Below are 23,753 nucleotides of genomic sequence, written 5' to 3'. Positions count from 1 at the left end.
TTGTAAACGTGCATGGAAGTCATTCAAAGAACAGCAACAGATATCTGTACACTGATCTCGAAGAACAGTGTAGACATTATCCAAATCTTCTTTGCAAGTATTGCCTTCTTAGAAAACTGTTTTGCCTGTGTAGCGTTCTGTGTAGTCACAACAGCCAAATTTGTCTTGAGGAGCAGACTGTGTTGCAGATGTCACGTAAGCCGTAGCCGTAACAGTGCTGGGCTGTGCTCGGCAGCAGGACAGGAGACAGAAGGGCTCTCCATGGCCCTTCTCATTTTCCAACTGGAGTTGTTTTCAGATTTTACTTACTGCTTATTGTGGAAGAAACTGCTTGTTCTACCTGTTCCTTGCAGCTCCAATATCCTACTTTGTTTAGCTGAGGTATTTCTGAACTTTTCTAAGCATAGGTCTGTTCTGGAGAACAATGGGTGGGTCTGGGTATAAAATTCCAGATAATATTGCAGGAGCCATTTCTTAATGGCAGAGAAGCCATGCATGGGCTGTTAGCACTAGCAGGGACAGCCATGTAGGTGGTTGTAGCATGCTGTGTCCTACACAGCCCCTCAAGGGTAAGAGAAAGAACTTTGCCAGGAGTGGGCTTGAGTAACCACCAATTTGCACTTTATCTGAACACAAAAGAGAACTTAGTTACATCCAGACAGCACGTGCAAGGAGATGTGCAAACAGCTGTAGCTCTCTGGTCATTTTCCCATTCCTTCACTAGCCCCATGCTCTGGGGGTCTGTGGGCTCCTGTGTCCACCAAACAACAGTGAGAAGGATGCCTAAAGGAAAAAAAAGAGCATTCTTATCCATCAAGGAAAGATCCCTTTGCTATGGTCAGTTTCTATGCAGAAGCTCCAACTAACTCTACTGGTTTCCAAACATCTTGTTATGATGAGTCACACCTCATTACAGAAATGGTACACATGGGTTCAGGAGTCAGAAAAGATCTTCTCATCACAGCCCTCTGGTAGTTTCATATGCAGACAGCCAAGACACAGGAGATCTCTCACCTGGTGACTGATCAGCACAGTGAGAAGTAGAGATCTATAAAACTTTTGAGGAACCAGAGAAAGTATCTCCTTGCCAATTATCACAATTTTGCAATGAGCAAAGATGAATTCAAGTGATTCTCATGAAACTAGGTGCAGTTGCTATGTGTCTTTGAGAAATCCTGCTTGGGGGTCACCTGTGCTTGGTACATAGACCAGAGATTTCTAAGTTATTTTGAAACTGAAGATACCCGCTCACTACTCACAGATGGGTAAGGCATGGAAAAAAGTCCTTCTGGCAGACATGCTTTCAAAGACACTCACAAAAGGAGCTACAGTCAGACATATTTGAAATTGGTTAAATAACACCTATTTCCTATTAAGAACTCAAATTAATTCAGAAGAAAGAAGCTGATTAAATGCAAGAACTTGATAATTTAGATAAGATATTATGACAACTAGCCTGGAATTTCAATGTCTGACATTGCTGTATGGGAGCAGTCTTTTCAGTTCACATTAGGTCATCATAGCCGGGTTACACACATAGCTTTCTCTCCCCCCCCCCCCCCCTTTTTTTGGCCTCTTAGTTGTCAGTGTAAGACTTGCAAGTCAAAGATTCCTGGAAAAGTAATTCCAAAGCCTTATTACCAGCCAGTTATTCTTTATGTAATAGTTGTATCTGAAGCCATTAGTTAGTAATCTACTATACATGTGGATCTATCTTTGAACTCATGATTGGAGTCAAAAGATAGAAGTCTATATGTTTCACTCTATAGCTAACAACATTTCTTCTGAGATGTCTTATACCTACAGTAATACCACAGGTCACATATTTTAAGTTAGGCTTTTGAAATTAAAAAAAAATTACATTTTTGGTTTTCTAAAAACATTTGCTAAAGGCATAAAGGACATTCCATTATCAAGCGCCTACGTGTAGAAACGTGGACATTTTCCATTATGAAAGAATGCACTGTGCTGATCTTATTAGAAGTTATCTACAAGTTATTAGAGTTATAAGAGCCCCTCTCACTTAGAGCACATGTTAAGATAAGATGCTGGAAGATATTGATAGCAGCCGTCAGAAAATCTTTAGAGAGTCACAGACTTGGTTTAATCTAGAGTGAGAGAGCACTTTCTGTCACACTCGGTAGAAAGAATATTTATGGTTCTCTATGGAGTTAGATAGACAGCTACAAAAGCAGTTAAATTAGCCAGCTGCATGGTAAGATGCTGCAGCACCTTAAAGATATTTTTCCTAGGACTGCTTCCAATCTTCCATTCCCTAGGAACAATCAGTTACAATTGTACAGGAGAGACAGCAAATAAGGGAAGCACATACAAAGAAAACTTCTGGTGTAAGCCAAGAAACAGTTTCTCATGGAGATACTACCCTTATGGAAATCAAACTTGGATTTTGAGCAAGAAGACTGTTAACTTGAGGTTTTTTCCCCCTTGTTATTTTGGGGAACCATTGTTTATAAGAAAACAGACTCCCACCAGAGAAGATACCCAGCTGTCTCAAGATTCTTTTTCTAAAGAGAACCCAGATCATCCTGACCCTAAATGCTGGCTATATGCTGCACCCCAAAGAAAGAATGCCTAGGGAATGAAGCTGCTGAACAAGCCTTAGTTATTGGCAGCGTTCTCTGTACAGTGGATCTCTCTCTTGGTTGCTTTGGTGAAAATTGGGAGAAAGTTCATTGGTTCAGCTGACTTCCATAAATGTTGTAATAATTATTAGCAGAAGTGTGTAAGAGTTAGTCATTGTATATTTTGATCCAGAAGAATGGCTGAAAATCATATGAAGCTAATAGGCCTTCATATTGCATAAGCAGAGGAAAGAATAGTAAGAGGAGTTAAACAAGGAATTAGTTCTGCTATTTCATAACTTGAACATGTACTCCTAAAGTTGCAGCAAATTGCGTTCTTTTCCTGCAAGTACAGCAGTCAGTGCACTGAGCCTCTCTGCACATTTCTTCATTTGCCTAGTGCAAATGCCAGGGCACTTAAAAGCTCTGTCACACCTGGCTGGTCTTCTAGGCATTCTGCTGGGAGGGGGACATGACACAGCTGCCCCATTACAGTTTTGTCACCCAAACTACCCCAAAACCCCCTTTCCACTCAAGTATGCCATTGGTGCTCCCCTTCCTCTCAGCCAACAAGTTCATTCCATAGGAACAGACAGAAAAAATATACTCCTTTTTTACATCTTCCCTCTTTGCATAAACCCCGTACTCTGAGTTTTAACACTGCAACAAAGCAAGGTGAAAAAAAGAATTAGTATACACAAAGAGCTAAGTTGTGCTAGTGTGTTGTTGTGCTTAATAGTTCTCATTTGCTTATGTGAGTGCTAGCCCTAGCATTCTCTAGCCAAGAAGTCTAATCTTTTCTACACACTCCCAACCAGCTAATACAGACATGCATACACATCACCATCTTTTCCTCTGTCAATGTAGAGTATGAGGAGACTCATCATCAATTCCTTTTCAGGAAGAAGGTAGACCATCTTAGATTATACTAAAATCTTCATTCAAAGCATTACCTATTGCATTCCTCTTTTCTGTGAGCCTTTATAATCAAATGTGAGATTTTCACACTAAACACAAAGCAGGATCATACACCAGCAAAACAACACATACCTTCCCATTCTAACTTAAAGCTCTTCCTCTAAGGAAGGACACATACTTACACTGCTGTCCCAATAGCTTGTACAATTCTTGCTAACTCAAATGTCTCTAGCAGCATAACCACAGCAACACCAAACTCAGAACAAGTAACTGAAGCTTACTTGAGAGGTGAGTAAATACTCTTTGAACTGTGCAGCCTAACAAAGCTGAGCTGTACTTACTTATCACCATGGCATGAGTGGAGGAGACAGGAAAGGAGCTGACCCCAGGAGATAAATGACAGTTCCTTGGGCTGTTCCTGACTTCACCATTGCCTCCTTTTTGGGATTCCACCAGCTTGGCTTTATTAGCGCCTCAGGGAAAAAAACCTGTGCAGCCCCTAACAGACAAAGGAATGATTCAAAATAAACAGGCCAACACAGATGGATTTTGTTCACACAATGACATTGATCTTTATGGCAGTTTTTTTTTTCCTGAGAGTGATCTGTTAAGCAGATGCAACTACTAACAGGCACCACTACTGATACACGTCTGAGTTACTTACAGAGGTGAGCAAAGTAGTCTGATTCGTTCTGAAGTGCTCAGAATTCCTTATGTTACTACCCCTTGCTCAAGGGAACACTTAAAGATATGAATGGTGACATACCTTGAAAAACGCATTCTGTCTTCGAGAATCTGCAATGAAACCTAAAAGTTTTGTTTTTCCAGAATGGGAGGAAGGTAGAAGAAAAAAAATCAGATAAACTAGTGAAAGTTTTGGTCTGAACTCAGTGAACCAACGGTTTCTTCCCCAAAAGATCCCTGACTTCCCATTCTAGTTGAGAAATTAACATTTGCTTGCAACAGCTTTATGTCTTGAAGTATTCTTCATAGTAAGTGTTGCCATTATTCCTCTCCTGCAGCTTCTTTACTGTTGTGGTTGAGAATTTTAATAGGTCAAGATTAACAGGTGAAAGTGGGAATGTGGCTTCATATCAGATGGCAGAGCATTATCTGACTCTTATCTGTAGGTGGGAGCTGGAAAAAAACCTTTTAAGTAGACTTGTCTTTATATCTCCTCCCATTTTGACATGCCTTAACACTCACTCTAGGGCAGCCACAAGCAAAATAATGCATTATGAGAACAGCTAGAACAGAGATTAGCTGAGATTATTACAGATCTTCACAGAATGTTCAATCTTATTAAAAAATCCCAGCATTTCAAAAAGAAGCTTATACTTTACTGATTGTTATTGTCCAATGAATTGTTATTTCTGCACTAGCCTACAGCACATTACCATGGAATAATATATTGCTTGATATTCCTCAGCTAGAGAAATTTGGGAGGTTTAAATTTTCAGTGGCATTTCTAAGACATACCTTCTCAGACCAGTTGTGCAATTGAGGTACTATTTTCTCTGTGCATATGACACAAACATCCACAAAATGGGGATGATTTTTAGAGGGAGCTTAGGGTAAATTCTGTAATCTCGGAAGCCAGTAGTTTCTCTTCAAATTTTTAACGCTGAATAATACAGAACTATTAAATAAGGCTGCTGGTATTTTTCTTTCTCTATAACATGGCTTATCAAGTATTTCTGAATGTCTGAAGCTTGCTCCTCCCTCTCCCTCTTTGCTGACAACCGTTGTCTTATCCAGAGGTTTACCGTGGTCAAGGAAAACTCTCATTTTACTGGGCTGACTTTGCCTACTGAGAGATGCAGTTGGAGGTCAGAATGGAAATTTTGCATTTATATCAAGGTTTTTAGAAACATTTCTGGCTCATGTCTTACAGGCTGCTCTCAGCTTGATCTCAGTCATTACTGTTTATAATGAGTTATACATGCATAAAAATTCTCAAAGGCTACATAAGCTCATGCATATGAATGTAGCGGAAATCTGTTCCTGCAGAGATAATGTCATTGTGACATGAGGAAAAAACTAAATTACTGTGCTTAATGTTCTCTCTTATCATTCTAAAGGTAGTTTTTCTCTTTGTCACATTTTGAACAGTAGCAAAAAGAAATACCCTCAGGCAGCATCGTTTCTTTTGGTGGCGGTATTTTCATATCTGAAGCCATACAGGAATTAGTGCTCTTTGTCAGGGCATGTGCCCTCATCCTTCCAGTCTGTGATCTTGCAAAAGGCAGCAAATACTAAAGAGATCATCTGACATACTGCCAGTTAATGTAATAATAATAATTAAAAGAATTAAAAATAAATCTTTAAGAAAAGCCAATATCATTCCATTTTTCCCACTGTCTTTCTGGTTGTCAGTGTGGTTGGATCTTGTCCCAGGGTGTTTGGTCTTTGATTCTGCCAGAGGATGTAGGTGCTTCCAAAACACAAATGAATTTATAACAGAACTAATCATTTTTCTTTTAAGGCAACCCATTTGAAATGTCACTGGGATTCCTAAAAGGAAAGAAATCTCAAAGCCTAGCTCTACCTAGTACTTTAAAAAGTTTAAATTCTTTAAAAAGCTGAGCTAATTGTGTCTAAATGGTGAAATCACTGTGATTTTATGGTGAAGTAGAAACAATATTGCTAAAGAGGTACTAAGCAAAAAGCGCTGTGAAGGAAACAACTTCTTGATGTAGGAAACTGCTTTTGATCACTTTGCGTAAAGGAAAGGTCCAAATCTCTGTTAATACATAGGAAAATCCAATTAAGACTGTAAAGTTTTGAACACTTAGATAAGAATGTTTGGCCCACAAATTCAACATAATAATAGATACTGTTTGGAAAACTACTGCCAATGCCTTAGCACTGGATTTTCTAGCTGTGTAACTATTTTAGAGCTTTGCCTTTCCAGCCAGATGTGTGTATCATCCTCTCCAGAATGACCCTTTTTGTTTGAACTCCCATTTGCTACATTCATCCTTTATTTTCTCTGAGCACAGGCATTCATGCACCCTCTGCCCCTCTGTTTTGAAAGTGCTTAAGCCTCTCTCAGAAAACAGCTCACTGGCTTCATCAAAATCAAAATCTCTAAGAAATTGTGCCACTGGAAGACAGGCTTTTACACTTGCTTGCTTCCAGTTAGAGGCTTTCATGGCATTTTTGTATTTTCTACGTAGAACCTCAGCTTGTCTTCCTATTAACCTTTTAAGTGTGAACATGCTATTAAAGGGTTACTTATAGTAATTGAGTTTCAGAATACAGCAGGCTAGAGTCAAGTGTCACAAAAATGTGTGCTTTTCCACAGATGCTTTAGTGGTTAATCTTTAATAGTTAAAAGGCTTTTAGATTACAGTTCAAAAGAAAACACTTTATTTTTCCAAGCAGGAAAAATAAAGGAAGGTGGTTTGGATGAGAACAGTCTAAAAATATTAAAAAGAGATAGACTAGATAGGAAAGAAAGGCGAGAAATAACCTGAGCAGAAAAAGCTGTGAGTTTCCATACAAATTTCTTCCATTATCCTGGATTTTTTTTTTTTTTTTTTAAGACTCTGCCAAGCCATAGCAGTAGCTATGCTAAAGAAGCATTCTACTCCCACACCACAGCTTTTCTTCTCGCTGCTTGAGGAGAGGTGAAGCAAAGTTAATTTTAGCTACTTGGAACCCTCTCACACAATTGCCAGGACTTCCCTGTGTCTGTCCGCCCCGTCTTTACCTTAACAGCCTGGCGGGGCTTTAAACTACAAATTCTGGATGCTGCTGTGGGGCAGCCTGGGCAAGCAGAGATGACAAGGACATCAGTGGGATCTTTCCACTGACTGTCCCTGGCATTGCCACTGATAATGATTTTGTCAGCTGTAATAGGTGGACGGTGGGATGACATTGGATAGGTTTAGAACAATGTAGAGTACTTACTTACGTGCAAATTCTGCAAAGTCCAGTCAGGTAACTCCTCTATGCTTTGTGCAGCATGTGCTCAGAATTTAATAGGGTCTGGGGAGAACTGTCATTTTCTGAAAGCAGTTTTTATAATGTTGTTCTTTTTAAGAAGTTGAGCATCTCTTTTAAATCACTGTGGTCAGTGTTCCTTAGATATGCTCTGTATTTCTTGGTTAATTATCCTGTAATAATTTAGCATACATCTGTGGATATAATAAAATACTAATTGGTTTTGCTCCTAATGTTAGATGAAGGCTTACCTACTACATTAAGTCATTCATATACTTAATATAGCTGTGCTGTATTTTTGCAAACTTTTACTCGTTAGGATTATTAGCATAGTCTCACGTGCCTAAAAGGAGTGTTAATTGCATTATAGTATCAAGAAAATGTGAGTCCTCATACAGTGAAGAGTTAAAAGCTTGGGACAGTAAAAAGGAAAAGGAGTGATTTTAAGTAGTTAGATAATAGCGATCATCCGGAAGAAGCAAGGTATAATGTCTATGAGCTATGGTCAGTTCTCCATTTTCTAGGTTATTCATGGCCTGGGACACATATGATAAAGGGACAGCATGGGATGCAGCAGAAAACACTATACAGAAACACCTCCTCATGAATATTTAAGAGGGATCCATAAAAAAAGACTAATTTTCTAAAGCTGTAATGACAAAAGTGGGTCTTGAAATCTGATATGAAGGTAACATTAAAAGCCAAGTAGCCCAGCTTGGAGTAAGGTAGTAAAAAGGGTGGAGATAGTTGCTAGAGGAAATGAACAAAGATTACTTAAGTAGGCTAGGTCAGAATTATGAAAGGTATTCAAGGTTAAAAAAAAAAAAGGAGTCTTAAAGAGAAAGTAATGTAGCCAGAGAATAAAAGCCAAAGCTGTCAAAGAAGAAAGCAAGTTCTTAGCATGGAAGTGTCTTAAATTTATGACACCTTTCATTAAATAGGCGGTAGAATGGAAACATGGGAGTAAGTAAGTAAAGAGGAAGTAATCAAGACGGGTGGTGAGGAAATGAAAGTTAGTGAACTACGGGCACAGAAAAAGTTAGACCAGATTTTATACAGGAAGAACATTGGGTATTTTGGGTAGAGAAGACCTTATAGCTTTGAGTCAGTTGGTGGCATTAGACACGGTGCCATAAGATGACACAGTGGAGAATATTTTAAAGGGGAATTAATTAATTCACATTGGACTAGCCTAAGCTTAAGATGAAACAGCACTTAGAAAATGATGAGGAGAAAGGCAGAAATGTGAATTTGGGTAGGAGAAGCAGAATCTACAAATCCAGACAAAGAACAAACCTGGTATTACATTGCACAAAGTTTCAAAATTGAATTGAAAGTTTTTAATTCAAAGTCTTTAATATGGTAGTTAATACTGCTAATTTTCAGAGATTTCTGCAATATTTTAGCTATACTTTTATTTAACTAAATACTTTTTCATATTAACTAGATACTGAACATTTATTTGGTAACTTTTGTTAAAGTTAGTAATGTTCTAAGAAGATGAGGTGATTGGAGAAAATAATCAAAATAGGTCAATTACAATATTTAAATGTCAGTTCTTCAAGACAACTGTTTTCTACTGACTTTAATAAACAAATACGGGAAGGGTTGGAACTAATGCACTTCTTTATAGGAAAATATTGCAATGAGTCCAAATGAGTTAAAAAGCAGCTAATGTTATTCCATAAACTGCTTGTATATGTTAACATAGGATTATGAAAAAGCTAATGAATACTCCCTGTTATTTTGCCCTATAGTGTGGGTACAGTTCAGCTCTAACATACCCAAATGGCTTTCAGATCAAAGCTGTCTCATGTGCTTCTGCTGAAAATGCTATCTAAGCTGGCAAACCACTATACGCACCTAAGCGCATAGCCATACCTACCAAATGGAAATGGAGAGGACAGGCTGAAGAACTGCCCAGAGAGGTTGGGTGATATTTTGAAAGCAAACAGAATGGCAGGTTCTAAGCAGAAGAGCTTAATCAATAATATTCAATGAGTAAAATGTTGAGGGCTTTAGTATAGAGAGAGGACAGGACTGAGTCCCAGCTTGGAGACCTGTCTGTAGAAATAGCTACGTGCAACAGAAAGCAGAAAAAGGAGATGAAAATTAACAGCAATGGTGAGAAACAGCTTGATGTTGAGAGAGGGAGAAGCTGCAGTAGCAGCTACAAATTGTGGGTGCTGCGAACAAAAACTTGCAAACAAATTCTGGAACAACAAAAGACTTGAATGTGACGGACTGCGGGTAAAGCAGTGGAGACAAAGGGAAAGTAGAGCTGTGTGCGATTCCCTCCTTTCACAGCTCATGCACGCTGACCCTCACAGAGGGTAAGTTTTACCTCAGGGCTTGGTAGACCAAGGCACCTCAGAAGTGAGCCTTCGCAATGCACCGGCGCAGCATGGCAGATTGCTGAACATACAAATCCTGTGCGTCTTGGGACACAAATTGGTCTCTGCTATCCCCTTCAAAAACCCGCTTACTAGAATAGCTTGTTTGTTTCCTTCTTGTAAATTCTATTTTTCTTGAGATTGTTAGCTTAGTGCTTGACCAATATGGTGGACTATTGGACTACTTTCCACCTGTTGATCCACATAGCTTTTCGTCTCTCTCTCAGGAAAAGAAACTTTGCTGGGACAGTGCTCAAGATCACTGAAATGCATAAGCCTTCTACTGTCACAAAGCATAGCAGAGAGAAGAGCTTACACATGGTTAGAGCACACAACATGAGCCTGTTGATGTACTGGAACCTATATTCCAGCACAGGGGTGTTAAACAATCAGTTCTGCCAAGGAGCAATGTAATTCTTACATCAGAGTTCTGCATGTCTCACACATATCCACATTTAATACAGTGTTCCATTACTGAGTATTGTTTAAATTACCTTGATATACTTCATTAGTCAACCTAAACCTTATTATGTATCCATAGTGGAAGAACAGGATTAAGCAAGTGTTTTGAACATTTGCTTAGGCCCTCGGGTACATTAGTTGTCTGAAAAGCGATTAAATGCACTGGAAAATTTCTTTATAAACAATGAATACTCAGGTGGCAAAGTTCAGCACAACCTGAGAAACACAATTTTTTCCTTAGGAAGTAATTTGGGAACTACCCTGAGAATATGCAATACACTTAAAATGAGTGCCAAACATGACTATTTCCCACAGAACGCAGGCAGATATCCTGCTCAGGGTACAGCTCCGGTTGCACTAGTAGCAGCGCAGAACCACAGAACAACGTCGTACCCTTCAGATACTACGCGCTTGGCTCCAACTGAAATGGGCCATAAGCATGCTGTTGGTGCAGAGACATGTTCTGTGGGCCATATAATCCACCTGAAAGAGATAATGATATACAAAGACAAGAGCTTCATATAAAACCACTATTTTTTAAAGTCCTCAAACTTTTTTTGTGTGTGTGTTTGCTAGCATGAGAATTATAATCAGCTGATTTCTTTAGGTATTACAGAACAGTGTAGGAGGTGATAGTAACAGTAATTAACCATTGAGCAACACGAGACACTCCCTACCAACTACCACAAAACAGGCAAACTCCTCACTATTCTCACCATACGCCTACTGTTTGGTGCAACTTTTGTTACAAGAAATACAGGCTCCCCAAAATGATGAATTCTTTGTACCTTGTTGATATAGCATATCTACAGAGAATAGGAAAGAAGTGTATTATCACAGTAACGAATAAATAGTCTAGCCATGGAAATACGAGTCTAACATATACAGGCTAAGCTATAGCTTAGCATCACAGCAAAGTAGTTTGGCCTGTGTTGTTTTGGCTAGGTTGCTTGTTCAAGCTAGAGTTAACTTTTCTGTATTACGCTGCTGCCAGCAGAATAGACATAGCTTCAGTTACAATAAAAGGATCTCTTTTAGGCTACTCAATTTTCTTAAAATGGCACTGACAGATTAGAGATCCTCCATACAGACCAAAAAATATTTTTGTGGATGAACGTAACATGGATATGTGGGCATTAAAAGCCACAGTTTCTTCAGAGGCCATCCTGAACTACTAACAAAAAATTAAGAATCAATTTCAAATTTTAAATACAAATGGAACTGGCTGGCTACCAAATATAAGTTTGGATCTTGCCCATGATCTCCAGCAAGAGCATAATATATTTCTCCATTTATTATGAATATATTTTTATCTAACTTTTCTAAAAGTATGATTCCAAATTTGCTTGAACTTAATCTGAGAATAACTCTGTTGGAGGATAAGACCTGTAACTAATATAAAGCAATTATCCTGTTAAATCCTTTGCAGTCAACAGAAAAGGAACATGCTTAGTATCTTTGAAATGTGGCTGCCATCTGACAATAGCAAAATACTTTACCAAACTCTCTTTTCTCCCCCTCCCATTAATCTAAGTTGTATTAAACAAAGGCATGTAATTTTTTTTGCTGAATAAATTACCCTGTTCTTGCTTAACTATGTTACTCTAGATTATAAACATATGCTGTAAAAATAACTGGGTGGACTGATGTGAACTGCTGATTTTAATCTCCTGTGTGGCATGAGGATATTTACTGTAAAACTTATTTAGGATCACAGATGCACCTTTTGCACAGCTGCAAGAAAAAGTCAGATTTGTAATCTTTCAAATGCACAGACCTCAGTGACTGACAAAGTCTCCTTCCTAGCACAACATCTTGACTCACTAAAATGCATAATTAAAAATGTTTTCTTTCTGCGTTAATTTGAAAGCAAATGGTGAAGAATTGAAAATTAAAAAAATAAACTTTTTATTTTATTTTTTATTTTTTTTGGTAAAGAGAAAGCTCTTTCTCAACAGCTCCAAACATTTTTTTCCAATTTATTGGGCTTGGTGAAATGGTGAAATTCGACAGGACTGAGAGTGGCTGAGGGTTGACAGCATAGTGATGGCTAGCAGTCATCCAGGGAGAATGTGTGGGCTGGTGGGTACAGCTGACCACACAGCACACACATATCATTAGAAGGAACGAAGCTGTGGGGAGTAGTTATGCACCTGCCTGAATTCTTGGCCACTCAGTCATCCCTTCTCACCCTCCATTCCCATTGTTTTTATAAAATAGACTAAAATAGACTAAAAGAAAACAAAAACAAGAGAAGGAGAAAAGGAAGCATGTCTGTTTCACAACTGATCCTTAACCTTACAAGAGGACTTTACTGACATATTTTACATACTTTTGTTTAGTTGGATATTATATTAACTGCTGTCCACTGTAATCAATATACTGCCTCCAAGAACGTCTCTCAGATATCTCAGAATCTCAGCACAGACCTAAGTGATTAAGCACATGGCAAATACTCAACCTCTCTTTCATTGTGGGATACCTTAGACATGTTCGTTTGTATGGGTTACATGCCAAATATATGTAGCTGGACAACTCCTGGGGCTTAACTGATGTGCCATAACTTGACCACAGAGCTCCAACTTTATTGTACTAAGCTAATACTAGGCTCATACGTTCATCGTGACAGAAGCTCTTCATTGCATACTGGCCTAGCATAACTGTATGCCCTGGACCTGAAGACTGAGAACTTTGTTCTAACAGAGCCCCCGAAGTGCTATTTCTTTTATTTATACGTGTGCATACACACACGCACGTACGTGGAAGGTGTAATAAGGACTATAACACAAGGTTAAACATAGGAAAAGGTCAATTTTGTTGATGTTCCCAAATCTGAGAATTTTTTTAGCCTTGAAGTGACAGAGGTTTTAAAATCCCAAGCACCAAGCTAAACAATTAGAGGAGGAACTCATTCTTGATTAAAGAAAAAGTCATTTGTGCAGTAAAAAGCCCACCCCAAATGCAAAGCCAAACAATGTGAAAAAGGTGGCAAATAAATCCTTATAATTTTAGTCCTTTTAGAGAAAAGGACAAAAGGAAGTAAGCACATGGTGTTGATCTTGATTTTTTTCAGAACTTGGCAGTTAACCATATTTCTGTTCTCCTGTGCTAATGTTTTCTTCCAGGTCTCTAAGTAGGAGGAGGAAGAACAAGCTTTTTGCTTGGATGTCTCACTACCCAATTTTTTTTGAAGGATCATAATCTAGACTTAAATAATCAAAGAGTCATAGCTGAGTGTCTCTAGAGAACTCAACTTTCACTCAAGCTGAAGGCTCTTATTTCTTTGGCTCTCCTGATTTTTTTTTCAGTTGAGCTGGCTCAGACTGGCTGCCATCTCCATTCTTTCCTTAGGGTAGAAGGGAAAGAAAATTCTTTGATCTCTTGTAAGAGGCAATAAATTCTTTATCTTTTGGTACCTTCTACATCAAGATGAAATGAAAATCTTCTCAACTTCCTTGGCAGACAAAGCAAGCCTAAGTCTTCTAATTCCTGGAATGGCCTGAAAGAATGAAAGACTTTTTTCTAATTCTAATTTGGAGTACAAATACTAAATCCCAGTATCTGCTATTACGTTAGTGTGCTGTTAGGTTCAGTTTAAACCAACTCTTTAAACTCTTAGCTTTCTACTTTTTAAAAGGAATTTAAAATCCAGTTATCAGCTAGTTGCCTCTCGAGTAAATCTTTATTTCAACATGAATACAGTACCCCATCTGACACGACTGGATTTTCAAAACTTTTTTCAGATTGACACAAGGATGGGAAGTGCCATTAAGTCTGTAAAACTCCACTTGCTGCACTTCTGGCTCTGAAGGAGCTCAGACACTATAAAAAAGACATGGACTATAAGAATAGAAACAGAATAGTCGTAGAAGGTGAAGACTGAGAGTAATTATTGCTTTTGACTTGCACACAAGATATGTAATTGCAGCTGCCAATCTTTGCTTAGAGTTTTGTTTTTCTCTGTGAAAATTAATATATATCTTCATTGTCCTTTCTGGTCTTTCATTCAGAAAATACAAACACTTCACCTACTAATTAAGTACAGTTATCATACGAATACAGTAGAAAATTTTAAGAAAATACCTCCTTTATTCAGAGAACTTAAATAACAAATTTACCACATCTGCAGAGAACATTCAATATTGAAGAAAGTCATAATGTATACGCCATTATTCAAAGCAGAATTTTCACAGAAACTGATGTTTGAGATACTGGCTAGTACCCAGAGGTTTAACAGCTTGGAAACTAAACATCACCTATCAGCTATTGCCACTGTATGGAAAGTTTTTAGCCGCTGTATTGTAAAACAGGCTTAGATTCTTGACCAGATGAGATACAGATGTCCCCCCCTCAAGAAACTTCTCTCCTTCCAGTGGAGGACAACAGTCAAGAGGGATAATGATGATATCATCATCATTACCAGGGGGTAACTAGGGAAGATTCATGTTCAGAAAATATTAACTGTTAACAGGAGCAATAAAACCCCAAGGCTATTTCTATTTTTAACTGTTTGAGACAGATTTGCACACTAAATTAACAGGTACATGAGTAGATAACTATTTGGGCAGATAACCCCCCTGCCCACCTCTTCCTGACCGACATCCCATACTGCATTCCTGGGGCAATTTACACGAAACTGGTATGATACAAAAAGTTATACAATGGTATGAAAATGATCCTCATAGAAGTACAAAGTTTCCACATTTTCAGATAGATTTCTGTCCATTTAAATAAAAGAAAAAAAACCCCTCTTTTACTCTAAGAATGCCCAACATAGACCTATTTTCTGCAACACCACCATTTGCAATCATTTTACAGACTGGAAACTGATCACTGAAAACTGATTGGAAGAATAATCCATTAATTCTTTGATAATTAGCTCTGATGTTATTCATTGAGCAGTATTTTAGAAATAATATATGCAATGCTGTTAAGCATATACAACATATATGCACAATTATAACATGCAGTAAAAGCACTTCCTAATAACAGACATCTTTTTAAAGACAAAACACGTAATCTTACTTCAGATTTGTTTCCCATTTTTTCCAGTTTTAGACAGGGGAAAAAAATCATTGGTAATAAAAATTATCATTTAAAAAAATAGAAAATTAAGTTCTTTTTTTCTATTACCATAAAGTGATAGGGTCAGGCTGATCCTTAAACTAACTTCAGCTGAAACTTCTGCAAGTCTTCTACCCTGCAACATTCCATTTAATAGCACAAGTTAAATTTTTGGTCTCCCCCTGAACATACAAGCTACATATGAAATTTGCCTAATGAAAAAACATCCCGTTTATACGCCCCCTCCTCACCCTGTCTTATTCCCCACTGCTAGGATCTAGACTGATAGAGAAAGTGACAGTCAATATTTTGTATAGATATTAAAATACAAAAGCATAGAGAATTAATTAAAAAATACACACCAATCATATCTATACACTATACAAAGATTAAATTACTTTCATTTATTTATAAATTTCACTTTCAGAAACTGTATATTACTGTTTGAAATGTTCCATTTCCTCTCTTCTATTTTTACCCTGATGTGCTGCATCTCCATTCAATGCGAGCTTCTGACTTAGCTCCCGGATTAGTGAGTATATTGCTGCTGAGGAACGAACAAACTAGTGATTGAGATTGAGCAGTAACACCCCACCACCACCACCCCCAGAACTCCTCCCTGACAAACCACAGTACATATTAGGGCTACAAATTCAGATGAAAACAAAGAGTTTTGAAGGACTACATTCTATATTTCTAACTTGAAACTTGATCCATACTTTGTCTTGTACTGTACCTCAAGCCTATTTCTGTGAATGAAATTTTCTACGAATGTGTGACTGAATTCTCCACCCTGGGTAGAGAAGTGTGTATGAGATTCATAGAGGACTGACCTTAAAAACACATTAACAGGAGCAACAAAAACCTAATCAAACTAATTTCTATTTTTAACTTTCTGGGACAGATTCAGATATAAGTTGATGGAGGATGCCATACAAATACTTGGATAAATAATGTACCTCTTCCTGAACGGAATATCTCATCCATGGAGAAAATTATGCAAGACTGATAAAACACAAAAAAACAGGCACATAAATCCATTTAGGTCCTCAGAGCACGTAGACACTCATAAAAGGACTCAGTCTGCTCTATCCAGACATTGCAGAAAATGAACTGGAAGTATCCCTGAGTTGGTCCTCCCTAAGGCAAAATCTTCTGCATCAGGTCTCTCAGAAATGAACAGATTATCTCCCTATGTATTAGTGATACCAGAAACAATGTACTATTAACTGGTCATAAGGGCTTTTAGTTTTCTTTCATATGCTGTTCAGCAGTATATCAATGTATAAGGGCAAGTGTAAGGAAGTCAATAGATATGAAAAAGTAGTCCTTTAGATATAGCAATAAAAGTGAAGATGATGACAGGGGAAAAAAAAGTAGCTTATTTCTGAAAGACCTGGCTTTAATACAACTGTACAAAGAATCCAGTCACAATAAGCCTGATAATATCCTATTCTGTAGATGAAGTCATTGAATATAGTGCCTGAATGTCGATTTTATATCATCACACAATTGAAATTCAGTCTTCATTGTCACTGCTGCTCCATGCATCTTCATATGCTGGATTTAAATGCTGTTGAGATAGAGACTAAAGAAAATAAGAATTTACTCAGAGGTCTGCTTTAATAGGATTCATTTTAAGTCATTAAAAACATTAAAAGCAAGTAAAGGTAACACTAAAGGCATTTCTTAAATTACTATCTGCAGACATTACAGTGTTTGAGTCATATATGCCATTGTTATATGTCTCACAAATACTGTATTCTTGTAATCAATTCTTTATGCATTCTGCATATTAGAGACAGGATAAACTGTAAAAACACATGATAGTCTATTTAATTCCAATTTCAACAAAAATATCTGGAACATTAACTGGAAGCTGTACAAATATGTAAATGTAAAAATAACATACACAGATATCATAACCTGTGTTGTGTTGTTTAAAACATAATTTCATTGTTCCAGCATAACTGAGCACTACTGTCTCAGGAAGTAGTCTCAGCCTCTATCTGCATCCAGCTAGTTCCCACCTCACCCTTGTGTCAGCACAAGGGTTTGTGCAGCGAAGCACTGCACTGAATCACTGTTCTAACCCTGAGTAAAACTTTTTTTATTTTTATTTTTTTTTTGGCTTGTTTACTTCTAGTCTGGGTTCAGACTCTTGCCATGCAGGCACACACGGGAGAGACCAGGAACTAGTGGCCTGTGGAGAGCAGAACTGCTTCTTTCAGAGGCAGTGCCAGCTTTCAACGTTTGTAAACAGCAGCAGTAGCTTAACAGATTTCAAAACAATGGCATATATGACTCAAGCACCATAATGTCAAACTTAAAGGGGCAATTATAATCAGAGCTGGGTAAATTATGGCTTTCCCCACCCTCAGCTAGAAAAATGATTTGCTTATAATGAAAAAAAAGTTCTCAAAATTCTCAGTTTAACAGAACCAAAACATTCATTTCAGCTCATTTGAATACATTTTGATTTCAGGTTACCTAAATTTTGAAATTACTTTTTTCTTTGTTTAAGTGTAAGGTAGTTTTAAATAAATTGTGTTTCAAAATAAAGCAAAAAATGTTTTGTTACAAATTTTATCTTTTTCAAAATAGAACATTTCTGAAATTTTAGAAAATTGGATTTTTTTTGTCTGATATGCAAAGTATTAATATCTCCTTTTTTTTCTTTCTTTTTTTTTTTTTTTTTAACAGCAGGACAAGTTGCCGGACTCTTATTTTGTGAATGGCTTTAGTCCCCTAAAATCAAAATTTTTTTTTTCTCTTATACTGTTCATTTAAACTTTTATTGCCCAGCTCTAATGGTAAGAGAGAAAACATGTTCTCTCATTGAAAATAGGGTTACTTATGATATGCTCTGCAATGCCTGCATGTCTTCTCTCAAATTCTATTTATTATATTTCTGTATCAAAAGTATTTGTATATGAATTAGTAGCATCCTTAATCTTATGATTTAGTAGACAGTATTTTCCTAAACCAATTAAAATGAATTTTTTCTTTGGCATTTTTCACTACCAAATTAGCATAAACTACATAAAACAGTATAGATTTTAAGGAAGCTAAAGTGGAAGTTGAAAGACTGACAGCCATATAAAAAGTACTGCTTTTAATTAAATGAGAAGCTGTGAGCCTGTAGGAGATTTTTCTAGATCACAACCAACCAACCAAAAAAAAATAAATAAAAAAATAAAAAAATAAAAAAAAAAAACTGAACCCACCCCACCCCAAACCTCAAAAAAATAACAAGGAGATTGCAGAGAAACAATACATAAGTGATTTTCCAGTGAATCAGTATAGTTACAAGTTTTGGAGGTGACAATCCACTTCATATATAATTATTTCTCTAGTAAGTATAACAGCCATGAAGCATATATGTATAACATAGCAACTGGATAAACTATAAATTACCTTTTCAGAAATGTCATCAGGAACTGGCTCTCGAAGAGCAGGTATCCAAGCAAGGATATTGCAATCTTTGCTACCACTATAAAGCTCCTTTTAAAAAAGTAAGCAAAAAATATCCTGTCAGAGTTACTGAATACTGAAATAGAAATAATGCTGGCAAATAAAGTGTATTTTTATTTAGAAATAAAGATACAGATATAATTTCTAATTAGAAATACTATTTTGATAAACTGTATGTTCCTAAAATATATTAGACAAAAAGAATACATTATGATATTTCTTCCAGGCTGGTCATCAAAACAGCACTACTCACATTTAAACGAGCTTCATTGCTTAAATGTACTTTTTTTTCTTCCCTCTCAAGTCTTCTGAAAAGTAACCTAATTTAAAAGTTAGCAAGCTTAGAAGATAATTGTGTTTATGGTGAATAGAAAGGAAAGAAGGCAAAAAGAAAAAGATTTTTCTATGAGAATTAAAAATATGAATCAATGCAAAAACATCTAATAAGATATAGGCTACAAGAGTGTGTAAGTGTGGAGCAAATGAGTATTAAGTAAGCATAGTTTAAATATGCCTAGGCAAGGAAAAGAACAAAGGAACAACTTGAAGCCTGCATCCTGTTGGGAAGGCAGAGATCAGAAAGACCAATTTATTATTTTTAATATAAATAACCCTATTTATTATGTTAATGACTAAGGACTGGCATCCCATTGTGTTAGGCACCCTGCAAACACTTGGAAGCAAACAGTCTCTGCACTGAACTGCTAACAGTCAAATATAGCTTCATTTTCTTAGTTCTTTATTAAAGGAAATACAGGTTCTCTGCCACTCTAAACTGAGGAAATTTTGCTGTTCAGAAATACTGTGCCACCTTTGCATTAAATTTTGCACTAGTAATGCTTCTGTTTTTCAAAATGCTGCTTACATGAATGTGTATGAAGAAATTTTCATCTGCCTTCAATCTTGAGTCAAAGTCCTGCTTTTTATATAAAATGTCTGACAATTAAGCTGAGAACTATCATATGTTTAAATTACCTGAGTGAAACATGCATAGTATTCTTTCCTGTATTCAAGCTGATAGTAGAAAAACGCTTCTAAAAGATGCTGGTTCCTACACTTAACCTAGCAGCCCTGTGCTTATCTCCAGAACTATTTTAATAAATTGATTCAACATAATTCAGTGAATTATTACAGTTCTGTCTTTGCAGAAAGTCTCAGTTTGTATTTTGTATATTTAATTCTAGAAAAGCATGAATTACTCTGACAGTTAGTGCAGGAACTTACCCGTTACCTATTAAGTTAACTCGTTCCAATAAATACCTATTTATGTGGGTAACCTTATTCAAGTAAGCATACTGATTCCTGTGAATCTATTCCCAGGAACAAAGTTATTCATGCATAAAACAAGATTGAGGTTTAAAACTTTGACATAAACATCCTACTTAATTTGCTTAAAAGAATAAAACAGGTCAAAGTTATATCAAGGTATAGGTCAGATATCACTTCATCCTGTTAGTACTCTATTCATGCAACTTGTCTTTTGCAAGATGCACAGTATCACTGGAACTTTAAAAACAAGTAATATCTCCCCTCCCAAATCCTTCCTTCTGAGCAGTGTAATTGCGAAATCAGTATATTCGAGTTAATCTTTATTACTATTTGTCTCTCTTTCTGGTCCTGGGATTGCAAGATCTTCAGTTAGTATGGACCGCGTTGACTAATATTTATAATTAGTACAATCTGAAACAGTGACTTAGACCTTATGTCAGTCAAAAGAAGAGTCAACATGTAAAGCTCCGTGTATACTTATGGTACAGTATAGCATTATATTTCAATGCTACATTTTAAAATTTTGCAGAAAGATTTCAAGTAAAGCTGAATTTAACTTCTAGTTTTTGTTATTTGTTAGCCTACCATTTGATTGTTACAGAGGAGTAGGTTTGTCAAATAATTTTGTGGTTGTCATTGGTACTCCTGGAACATAAAAGGACCTATACTTACCCCCCCCCCCCCCACACACACACTGTTCCTGATGCATTACTAATATTTTTTTACTTCATTATTGATTAATTAATTATTTACTTCTGTTTCTGAAAGGAAAACAGCTCTTGTTTAAGTTATTTTAAGTACATTGGTACCTAGCATATTGGATCCAACAGTAAACATCTGAAAGATTTCATAGGGAGGATTTCTTTTTCCACAACACCCTTGAAATTCTCTACCTCGTAATAAATTAACTTCTGGTATTAATGGGCAATATTCTTCAGTTCTTATTACTCAAGCAGCTTAACATCTCAGTAACTTCATGGAGAGAGTTATGTAAGAAAAATTTAGGGCAAAAATGATATAGTGGATTTTACGGTTTTATTCCCAGGATCTCAAAATACATTAACTGAATCTCACACTACCCTGTAGAGATAGCTACATGCAGTAACTCAAACACAAAAGACAATCCACCTAAGAACGCTAATTAATTGGGACCTAATAAGAATAGAAAAAGACTAATATCACTGGCTTGCAAATGGCTAGTTGCTTAGGTAACAGGGATCATAGCTGATTATACGGTTCTGAACAAAAAGATGACACTTCACAACTCAAATACAAATTAGTACACGAGTTTTTTAAAGCCTCTTCCAGCCATAAGATGAAACAAAGACAAAGCATAAAATATGGCTATAAATAGAAGGAAAGGGAGGAACTGGGAGCAATAAATATTAATCAGAAGTTTTGGACAGAAAAATAAACAAAAAAACCCTTAAAGAACAGATTTGAGGGTGGGGTAGCAAAATCATTCAGCAGGGTTAAAGACAGCAAAAAAGTTTATGAGAGTATTAATATAAAGAAAAACCTAAAAATGAGTGAGACCTGCCGCCAAACAGAAATGGTAGAAACTATATAGAACAGTCAGATGTAGATCTTGTTTCATACGAAGATAATGTGCTAATAAGTTACAGAGGTGTTAAAAAGCCTACATCTATGCAGCTATTCACTTCACCAGCAGATGAAAAACTTGCATGAGCATTTTAGAACAGTTATCTGAGAAAATTAAGGTATTAGGAAAATAAACAGCATCAGTTAACACATTTTACAGCAAAGCAGGCTCTGTCAAGCAAAATGATCACATTTATAACAAGTTTAACTTAAAATATACTTGCATAGCTGTAAATAAATTTGTACCATATTGATTTAGCACCATTTTTAAGTGTAAAATAAAACGGACACAGATTTTACAATTGTCTGCATTCTCAAAAAAGGACTTTTAACTGGGATATCATCATTTTTAGATTTTTATATAGAACTATATGAAGACTGATGAATGCGTTTAATCATCTCAAGAGAGAACCCACTGTCTGGAAGTATACATGTGAACATAAAGTGACAAGGTTAACACTAGGCAATACCTTTGATGTAGATATACTTAAAATATAGTAACCTAATCCCACCAATGAGTAACAATTTTATACCAACACAAGCAAGGATGTTTAAAGAAAAAGGGAAGCAAGCCACACAGAGAATGCAAAGCCAAACTGTAGTAAGGGTGACTCTGAAAGATACTCAGGAATCACAGTGGATAAATTAAGTTGCCAGTAAGCCTATGACTATACTGAATGATGCAGTCCTTGTGTGCGTGCTCACAAATCATGTGTACACACACATAGACAAGTGATAAACAAGAACAGGGAGATCTGGCATGTTGTATAATACTGTTGCTGACACTGCAATGTCATTTACTTTTCCAAGTATTTCAAAAGACAAGGTAGAGAGAAGACAGGGACACACATTTCCAGGGCTAAAAAACATGCTTTACAGTGATATTTAAGAAATCTTGTCTTTTCAATTTATCAAAAAGAATACCAAAGATGACTTTATGCAGATACACTAGCATCTTCATTTTGAGACCATTCTTAAAAAGACAAAGCTTTTTAATCTAGCCAAGAACAGTCCAAGAAGAATTAATGAATAGAAACTAAAATTCAGGAAAGATTTGTCTTAGTTATAATCTGAACCTATCAATAATAAGGATTTTGTTTGCAACACCAACAGAAGAAGCAGATGTTCCATACTTTGGAATGTTTAATCAAGAGCAGAAGATATATACTTTAATCCAGTGATCCTCAACTTTTTCATAATTGCGTTCCATTTAGGGAGCTGGAAGGTAGGAGAGGCAATATTCCACCTCTCAGTGGATCCAGTATCTCCCTGCCTATTCATCCTAGAAACACTTTTCTGGTCTAGTGAAGTTTGTTAGTTTGGGCTCTGCTGCCCCATCTGTAATATGTTCAAATCGCTCAGTGAAGTCCATCTCACTGTCAGGGAAACATTCCTTTAGTCAAAGTTACTGTATTCAGCGTGAGAACAATAAGTTAAATTCTGTGATGTGTTGCATGGAAAGTCAAAAAAGATACTTTCTGGACCTTTCTGTCTCAAATGCTTCTGCCTGTTATTTCAGAAACAAAAGAGTAGAAAGAAGGAGCTGAAATATTAAATACAGTCCTGAACAACTGAAGGTAACTATGTAAAAAACTTCAAACAAACAAAACAAAACCAAAAAAACCCCCCCTTAGGAATATCCACCCTTCCCCTTGCCACACCACCACAAATCATAAAAACAATCTGTTGTAAAATATCTCACAACAAATTAGGCTTTGTTATTTTTAAGACTTTTAGTACAAGAGAAAAAATTACCATAGGCAGGAAGAAGAAAGGGGTTGCCATAGTCATGAGTCCCTGAAATGCCATGGTATTTCTGAGGTGGAATGTGCCTAGTTTAATTTAAGAAGCTGATCATGTTCTCAAAAACTTCTTCCAAACTGTTTGCAGACGCAGTGTTTAGTACAGCTACAAGCATTCAGGCAAGATCACCAGCCAGGCACATCAGAGGTTTCTCAGAATCACGGAGAATACTGATGCACTTCATCTAAATGTACTTCACTTTCTTTGTCAGAGAAAGGCAAGTACCTCTTCAGAAGCC

General features: G+C 36.7%; 1 protein-coding gene across 6 annotated transcripts in view; it reads right to left on the bottom strand.

The window, feature by feature from the left end:
• Positions 1-15,756: 15,756 nt before the first annotated feature.
• The window catches only part of ERCC8 (ERCC excision repair 8, CSA ubiquitin ligase complex subunit), a 33,615-nt gene continuing 25,618 nt past the window's right edge, over positions 15,757-23,753 (bottom strand). For 5 of the 6 annotated variants that reach the window (XM_062599251.1, XM_062599253.1, XM_062599254.1 and 2 more), the window contains 2 exons: positions 18,785-18,871; positions 15,757-16,955 (listed from right to left, as the gene is read on the bottom strand). In XM_062599251.1, the coding sequence (XP_062455235.1) occupies positions 16,887-16,955; positions 18,785-18,871 (156 nt within the window). In that variant the 3' untranslated portion in view covers positions 15,757-16,886. The remainder of the gene's footprint in view (positions 16,956-18,784; positions 18,872-23,753) is intronic. The other variant, XM_062599252.1, reaches the window with a different exon arrangement.

This window comes from Rhea pennata, chromosome Z (assembly GCF_028389875.1).
Source record: "Rhea pennata isolate bPtePen1 chromosome Z, bPtePen1.pri, whole genome shotgun sequence".
NCBI classification, from domain to species: Eukaryota; Metazoa; Chordata; class Aves; order Rheiformes; family Rheidae; genus Rhea; species Rhea pennata.
This window is presented reverse-complemented; position numbering and strand designations above follow the sequence as displayed.